Here is a 9017-nt window from a genome sequence, read left to right as displayed (position 1 = left end):
TATTTAAGACAAGCATTATTTAGGTCCCTAAAGTCAACACAAACTCGGATTTGGCCATTGTTCTTTCTTACAGGGATGATGCTTGAAATCCATGTAGGATATTTAAATTCACGAATGAAACCATCCTTAATAAGCTTGTTAACTTCAGTTTCAACCAAGGGAACTAGTTCAGGTCTAAAGCGACGTTGTGCTTGCTTTACGAGACGAGCACCTCGTTTGACAGCAAGATGATGAACAACCACCTTGGGGTCTAAACCTAGCATTTCTTTGTAGCTCCAAGCAAATACGTCTTTGAACTCCTTAAGTAGCTCAATATATTTGCTCTCTCCATCATCAGTTAGAGAGGAACTTAAATATGTGGGGCTTCAACAACTCCGAGATTGACTTCTTTTAGTGCATCAACCGTTGTCTTCACCCCTTCTTCAAGCTCAGGTGGTGCATCTTTAGCGTCTTCATCCTCTTGAGGATCACAATCATTGAAATATATGTGATGACATACACAAATATCAAGGCACTTTTCCTCGACTTCCATATAAGATGAAGCATTTTGTTCGTCATGAATGGTGATATAATATGATGACCCTACACTTTCTTCATCTTCCTCATGTTCTTTAGTATGGACTATAGTATGAGCCTTTGCTTTGAGGACCTCTCCACACGAAACTACAAGTTTGGTCTCTCATCTCATTCTAGAAGGAATCAGACTTGGGCAGTCTGTGGTCAAAATCTCCTTTTAGTGAAGATAGGTGCTCCAATCCTTCTATTACTTCCACGACGCTTGTTTTCCTTCTTTTGTGGTCCCAACCTATCAACGACTGAGGTCCTTGGTTTCGTAAGTCGATCAAACATGGAAGGCTTCTCATTAAGCGTCGTAGAAATATTTTTAGCAGTAATGTAGTTACAACTTGCCCTTTTAATGGAGATACGGATTGGCGAGGGTTGTTTGTAACCCAAACCTTCACGTGATTTCTTTAATGAGTACCCTTTCTCCATCATCATCTTTTGAGTAGGGTTTGAAGCTTCATGCATGAGCTTTCCCAACTTGGATGGTTCATTGGGGATCATATCTAGTTTTTGCTAACAACTTGTAGGCATTTGGGTCAAAGCCCTCATCTGTGCGCTTTGCAGGAAATGCTAGATTTAGAAGCGAATTATCGTTTGATGATTTGACAAACCCTTTAAGCAACTTTGTAGATGACTTAATTGCATCAATTCGCTTGATAGGAAGGGTCAAGTCTCCTAAAACATTACCTTGTAGTTCAGAAGATGGGTCTTCAATCTTCCTTGCCTTTGGGACATAGTGAAGAACATGAGTCACTCTCTTACTTGAAGATGCCTCATTCATCTTGTTCCTATCATAAAGCACCTGATCTTTTTCAACCGTAATCTTTGCCTTGCTAGTTGTGACATCAACCTTCTTTGCAACACTTTTGGTCAACATCATATCATCGACCTTAACCTCCTTTGAGACGTAATTCTTTAAGTAGAATTTTGCACCAGAAAAGTATGATTCAGCCTCGGTAAAGGGCTTATTATCAGCAACTATCTTCTTTTCGATCCCATCTTCACAGTACTTCAAGCGTTGATGGTAGGTGGATGAAACCACTTTGTTCTCATGTATCCATGGTCTTCCTAACAAGATATTATATGAGGTATTTGCATCGATCAAGTGCATCCATACACTCGAACGCATATCTCCCATATTGATTTCTAATTTGATGGCCCATATAGATTCTTTTCCCCCTTGATTGAACCCTTGAATCATCAAATGACTTTCACATAGTTCATCCATCGGTATGCCAAGCTATTTGACAGTAAAAATTGGGAGAATATTGACGCCAGATCCATCATCGATCAAAATTCTACTTATTATCTGTTCTCTCACAAAGCCAACCATAAATAGGGGACTATTATGGTGTGTTTCACCAAGAAAAAGATCATCATTAGTAAATGTGATTTTTGCATCACAAATGACCACTTCTTCAGAATTCTCAGTGAGTTTTTCAAACAGGGGAGGCGGAAGCAATGATGGATCTTCCTTCTTTGTCTCTTCTTCATCTACCTTACAACATGAGGCCTTGATATATTCACAGGAAGCTTGCGAGTGTAACCAGCTTGGCAGGAATTCATCCAATGTCACTGGACGATGTAGCCTTTGATAGTGATTCTCCTCCATTTTTGTTTTCTTCCAATTCTTCTTTATCATTTTCTTCTTGTGTCTTTTTACCATTTTCCCCTAGTCAATTGCTTACTTGACTCCCTTTGTGAACTTGTCTTGCAGCGTCTCCGCCAAGTCACAAGAATCCAACCTTCATCATTAGTTTGACCATCATGTGATTCATTTTCCTCTTGAGATCTTTCCTTCACTATTAGTTTATACATTATAGGGATAAGCAATGGTTTGCTCACATTGATAGGTTCACAGTCACCAAATTTAATCATATTTGGTGATGATGCAGTTTGGATGCCATCACATTCAAGTACTTCGACAAAATTGCAAAGGACAATGGGATCAAGTGAACCAAAAACGAAAGAGACTTGATTCAAACTATCTTTCTCATCCTCAAGTAAGATTTTTCCTTCAGCGACCAAGTCCATAACTTTCTCCTTGAAGATAAAGCACTTTTCAATATGGTGGCCAATCAACCGATGGTACTTGCAATTTTGGATCATTAATCCTTCCAGCTTCGTCTGGCCGCTTCATTTCGGGTAACTCAATGAGTTTCAACTCAAGGAGTTCTTCAAAAATTGCTGGGGCATCAGAGTCCAAGAATGGATATTCTTTCGCTTACATTTTCTTCAGAGTTAACTTTCGGCCAACTTTATCCTGTAAGGACGTTGTCTTCACACTTTGCTTCTTACTCATTTTTGTAGTGATATTTAATGGCGAGGTATTAACATTCATTGATTCTTTGCTCTCAGACTTCGACACAAACTTGCATCTTTTCTTTATTTCTTGTTTATCCTTCACCTTGTGAGGTTCATAAACATGTGGCCCTTGATTCCACTTGAAGACATACTTAACTCCATATCATGAGCACGTGTAGCCAATTCTTCAAAAGACTTAAGGCTTGATACCTTGTAGGATGTAGCGAAGTACCCAATGCATTCCTTTGATACACATTCCTATTCTAGAAGCTTCACTAAGTCTGTCTTTGCAGTTGAGACATGCATTCCTCCATCGATTGATGAAATCAACAACCAGTTCATCCTTCCATTGACGCGTGTTTGTGAGTTCAACAATACTTACTGTGCGCCTTGTGCTATAGAAGCGATTGAGAAATTCATGTTTAAGTTTCTTCCAGCTATTGATGATACCAGACTCGAGATCAGTGTACCAATCAAAAGCATTTCCTTTTAAGGAACGGACAAACTGCTTGACAAGATAATCTCCATATGTTCCATCATTATTACAAGTTTCGATGAAGTGTGCAATGTGTTGCTTTGGATTTCCTTTATCATCGAATTGTTGAAATTTTGGGGGTTGATAACCTGCAGGCATCTTCAAACTATCAATTCTCGCAGTGTATGGTTTTGCATATGCGAGAGAAGACGTGGCAGCAACGTCGTACTTATCTTTGATGGTTCCCATGATGAAGTCTTTGAATTGGTCAATGGGAATAACCCCGTCAGATAAAATCTGAAGTTCTTCAGGAGTCGTTGTCTGCCTTGCAGATGAGTCTCCTTTATCTTGCATCATAGGGAGCTTTCCAGGTGCATGACTTGAATCTCCCTCCATCATGCTTTCAACTCTATCTGTCATCTTGACAATTTGAGTATCTTGATCTTGCATATGCTTCGTTAACCCTTCAATTGCCTTTGTTAAATTTGTGAGTTGTTCTTCAACAGTTGAAATGTTAGTCACCATTGCTTGGATAACCGTCGTGGATGGTGGAGCAAAGCATGGATTTTCTCTTACACCATACTTTGAGTGGAACAACTCACGTGGAGAGCTTGGAGCAGATCCAATGATCAAGACATCATCATCATCCTGTGTGATGAGATTCTTAGATCTAGAAGGGCTAGGTAGAGCCAATGTATTCTCAACAATTTCGTCAATGTTCGCTCCTTCTTCCAATTCAGTTGAAAAGGATCTTTCCCCCTTTGAGGATCAGAAATCAAAGATAGGAACTGATGCAGACGACATTTGAAATGCTTGTTGTCCCAGCAAGTTTGCTTTGTTCCTAATGATAGGTCCTACGCTTTCCATAGTAGCATCCAACAAGTTTTCCACATCAGATGAAAATTTGGAATCCGTAGCTTTAGCAGTAGTGAGTTTGAAGTTGATCTTCTTAGGAGTCATTTCTGTGTTCTTGAAATTTGGTAATTTGAAGAGATGAGAGGTAGAGATTGTCCCACTGGGCGTGCCAGAAATTTGTAACAATAAATTTTCGCGTCGAGAAAAATAAATAATCAAGACTGGAAAATTGCGTACAAATGTAGTATTTGATTTCAACAAATGAAAGTACTACAATCTCTATGGTTCCTCTGATTCTTCAAGAATATAAACTATCTTGATGAGCTTGATTTTGATTTTGATTCAAGGGCTTGTAAAGCTTGGCCGTGAATCTCCTTCTTGTGCTTGACTTTGGATTTGATCACGAACAAGTAATTTGATCTTGAACGCCTTAGTATTTGATTTGGCTTCCTTCTTGAACTTGAACTTGAACTTGTAGCTTGAGTGCTTAAACTTGTAGCTTGTAGAGAAATTTGCGGTGTTTGAACAATTACTCCATTATCCATCTAAATTAAACTTTAAAATGTATTAAACTAATCCTAAACATAATGAAAAAGCAACAAATAATTTAAGACGAGATGCAATGAGTGTGTATTAACTGGAATGTCCTTATATGATCCGAAAATGCTTTTTTGACCTTAAACCCTCAAAACCCACCGATTTCAGCTCTTCTTTGTCGATTTCACTAAACTTCATCGTCTTCAACCTCCGGCGACTTCTCAGCAAAGAGATGGCGCCAACTAAAGGCAAAGGAAATGTGAAGAAGAAAGGGAAAGGGAGCTCCAAAATTACAAAGAGCAGAGCTCCAGAATCAACTTCCGACTTCTATTTCCCAAGAGAAATCATCTCTAACATCCTTTCCCGTCTCCCTGTTAAGATCCTTTTACGATTCAGGTGCGTTTGCAAGCAATGGCGAAACCTCATTTCGAAACCCAACTTTATCGCCGCCCATTTCAGCCACTCCTCTGCTCTGCAGCGCAGCGGTTCATCCATTCTTATAGGAACCCGCCATTACGAGTCCTCTCATCATGTACTCTCACTATATACTCCCCCGCCTGAGCCTGAATCATCTTCATCAATTGTGGAACTGGACAGCCCTTTTCCTTGCTTCTTTCCCCATATGTACATTGTGGGTCCTTGCAATGGCATTGTGTGCCTTTTTCAGCCACCTTGGGGTGACTTGATTACCCTTTGGAACCCAGCTATGAGGCAGTCTAGGATGGTGAGGCTTTCTGAAAGTGAACCTGTTATGGGAGTGCACTGTTGGGCATCCATTGGATTGGCTTTTGATCCCCAAGAAAATGATTTTTTGGTCTTGAGAATCTTTACTGCCATGCCAACATCTACAGTCCCGAACCATGTGGAAATGTGGTCAACCAAGAGTTTTGGATGGCAGAAACTGAAAAGTGAGGTGGTTTTTCATATTCCTGGGCATACTAGCAACGTGAACGTTAAAGGGGTGCCTTATTGGTTTGCTACTGTCACTGATGAATTTGGGTGGCGGCCGGTGTTGGTGCGCTTTGATGTGGGTAAAAAAGTATTTGAGAAGTTACCTATGCTAGGAACCGGAGAAAGGAATAAGAAGCATCAACAACTTGTGGTCTTGGACGATTTTCTTGGTAAGTTAACCTTTGATGAAAGAGACGAATCCCATTTTGATGTTTGGGTAATGGATGATGAAGATGGTTGGACTAAAAAATACAAAGTTGGACCGTTGCTCGGGTTAGAGAGAACTATGGGCTGTTTGAGGAATGGAGACATTGTAGCTAAGAACAAAGAAGAAGTGGTGTTCTTGTTTGATCCCGTGACTTGTTCAGTTAAGGCAAACTTGAGCATTGATAGTTCTAAGAATGGTGCATATATGATTTTCGACTATTCAGAGAGCCTAATGCTGATCGGAGGGATGCTACCTGTTAAGAAGCAAAATGCTCGAGATAAATTGGCATGCAAAAAACTCACAAGGTTTGGAGATCAAGTAATCATTATACTATAGTTAATGTTACTATATTCTTGCTTTGTACTGATTGTCAACTCCCACTTTTAGATGTTGTCATTTCTTCAGAGGTTTTCTTATCTTATGTGCACATGCATGTATGTGGTATACAGGCACTTGGTGAACTAAGCACATTTACTTTGAGGTGTTGATATACTATGTGAACAAACTCTATTGTTTACTTTAGTTAATTGTGTGCAATTGGTTGAGATGCTTGTGCGCTGCTGCTATTTATAGCTTCTTTCCATAGCATAGGTCCTAAGGTCCCACCACATGTACTTGTGGGTTATAATAGTCGAGATGCGCACAAGTTTTGATGAATGCACAAGTTAAGAAAACATTGGTCCAAATTGCTCTATTTATCTTGCGGAAGAGTCTTGATGTCTAATAAAAGGATAAACATATATCGAGAAGTGCATTCCCTGGTCTTGGCGCCTTTTGCTTTTGAGCTGGATCTACAATGACAAACTGAAGTGCTAAAGAAGAATAACTGCAACCTTGAATTCAACAGTAGGTCTTTTGTCACAGAAAAGTAGTGATAGCATATCGATCTCCAGCAACTGTCTTTTACATTTTTTGCAAGGGAAACATAGAAAATCTCTAATCTTTGATACCTGAACTGTGTTTGCTTAGGTTCTTGCTTTTGGAACTGTTCAGCAGTTTTGTTACTTTACAGAGTGAGTAGAAGGAGGAGAATTGTTTTTCCCTTTATTTAATAGCAAGATACTTGCAGATATCCATTTGAAGACATCATGAATAGTTGGAAGAGCTACTCTCCTTGAATTCTCCCTTTTTACCTCCCTCTTTTCTGATGAAAGTATTAGAATTTTTGTTGCCTTTGCACAAGTGCTCGTTTCCTCCTCGGTTAATTTGTCTAACAATTTTTTATCAATGAATTGAGTTGTCATGATTTTGGCATCTGTTGACATATATTACATACCGTTTAGTGTGGAGCATGTGTGAGTTGGACTGCAAGAAAGGTCCTTCTAGTATGAAAATTCAGAAGAGAGATACAAAGTGTTTGATGGAGTAGAATTTTTTTTTTTTTTTGTTCAGATTAGTTGAACATATTTTTTTCTTAAGATATCCTTGGAGTACTTCTAATTTCTAGTTAGTGTTGATGATTGGATGATATTCGTAAAGAAACATGCTTTCTTGTAGGACTTCTAATGAACTTTTTTGTCCTTCGGATATTCTTGGAGTTCTTGTTATATTCCAATTACAGTTGATGCTATTGGTAAAGAAACTTGCTTTCTTGTAGGATTTCTAGTGAACATTTTAGTTCTTCGGATATTCTTAGTCTACTTCTAATTTTTCAGTTAGTATTTATGCGATTACTAAAGAAACATGCTTTCTTGTCGGATTTTCTACCTTTTGCATACATCTTGTATGTTGGATTTTCTCACTACAATAAAATTTAACTCGTAAAAAGATATTCTGAGAAACTTATGAACAATTTCTTTGATGATGTAGGGCTTGCATTGACTTCATGCTGTGACAACCCTCAGCATGTGAACTTGGCTATCCAGCTTGTGCGGAAGACACCATGTTCGCCCTTTTTTTGCGAACCTCAAAGGTGGCATGAAAAACCTTTTGACGTCTTTTAGTTGGGAGATGGCATGTATGCAGTTTCCGGTCTGCTTTACAACCCTGCGATGTTTGTATTAGAAGGGTCTAATTCTGATAATCTAACTAGTTGATCAGATTGTTAACCAATTTCTGTCTCTCACTGCACTTATCAAATGTTACTTTATCTATCTATGGTGTATTCATGTTTCTGGTGTAATACTTTTTTGAGTTTTTCTTTCCCTGCATAACATCTCTCTTTGTGTTCCCTTTTGAGTTTTTTGTTGTCTTAATTTATGTCCTCCTTAGGTAGTTCTTTGTGGTTCGTAGTTATTTGCATATATGGAAACTGGTCTGACTATGATCAAAGATATTTGCTTGTTTTAATCTTGTCCCGAAATGTTAGCTTGCGCTTATCATAGCATTTCTTAAGTTAATTCTACCAGTAGTTCTAACCCTGGTAGAGAAGCTTCTCTTCTCACTAAGAAGAATGGAAAAAGGGAAGGGGAAAGGTCTGATAAGCACATTCTTAAATTCCTTTTTTCCAAGTTCAATTTAAGGTTATATGGGCAATTCTAATTGGTACTCACCCAATTAAAACCAATGAAGCACAAAATTGAATATGTAATGAATATGCCCAAGAACAATTAAGCAAAAGATATTCATTTACATTAATTAAGCAAAATTGTTCATCACAATGTCGCTATGGGGTGTAATTGGTACTCAAAGATCTTAGCCTCTTGAAGCGTATCCAGTTAAGACTCAATATCACAACACTCGGACCAACCATTTTTATAGGATTATTATTTAAAAAGAATGATCGCTCAACCTTCATTTTACTGCACCAACGTTATTGATGATCGTGATATTTAGATAGAGTTAAGTACGTTGATGCAATAAAGTTAAAATTGAGTAACAGTTAGTGAAATTATCCGTATAAATAATATTTCAATATAAACTAAATTTTCATATAAATGTACATGTTTAAAAAAGTTTAATGGCCAAATACTCGTGAGAAAAGTTTTAGAAAGGAAAGAACTAATCAAGTACTTATCCAACTATACATCTTATGAAATAAAGTCCAAAAAACGATTTAATAACCTTTCCTAAAAAAAAAAAAAAAAAAAAAAAATTCATCCAAGATGATGCCAAACAGACAGGTGACTGCCGTGCCAGATATGGGCACAAAACACAAATAGGTGGGAGAGAATGTACTACTTG

At 38.2% G+C, this 9017-nt stretch overlaps 1 protein-coding gene across 1 annotated transcript; it reads left to right on the top strand.

Annotated features, from left to right (window-relative positions):
• The first annotated feature begins 4863 nt into the window (after positions 1-4863).
• LOC104118416 (F-box/kelch-repeat protein At3g23880-like) lies at positions 4864-8002 on the top strand. Its single transcript, XM_009629646.4, has 2 exons — positions 4864-6199; positions 7704-8002. The coding sequence occupies exons 1-2, from the start codon at positions 4968-4970 to the stop codon at positions 7726-7728; spliced, it is 1257 nt and encodes a 418-aa protein (XP_009627941.1). The 5' UTR covers positions 4864-4967; the 3' UTR covers positions 7729-8002.
• Positions 8003-9017: the final 1015 nt, after the last annotated feature.

The sequence above is a fragment of the Nicotiana tomentosiformis genome, chromosome 2 (assembly GCF_000390325.3).
Source record: "Nicotiana tomentosiformis chromosome 2, ASM39032v3, whole genome shotgun sequence".
In the NCBI taxonomy this organism is placed as follows: domain Eukaryota; kingdom Viridiplantae; phylum Streptophyta; class Magnoliopsida; order Solanales; family Solanaceae; genus Nicotiana; species Nicotiana tomentosiformis.
The sequence above is the reverse complement of the archived record's forward strand: the minus strand, read 5'-3'. Positions and strand labels throughout refer to the sequence as shown.

Excerpts from the sequence above, each read along its gene's own strand:
- LOC104118416 (XM_009629646.4), top strand. The coding sequence starts at position 4,968 with ATGGCGCCAACTAAAGGCAAAGGAAATGTGAAGAAGAAAGGGAAAGGG. Across the intron at positions 6,200-7,703 it reads GCATGCAAAAAACTCACAAG|GGCTTGCATTGACTTCATGC; the intron begins GTTTGGAGATCA and ends TTGATGATGTAG.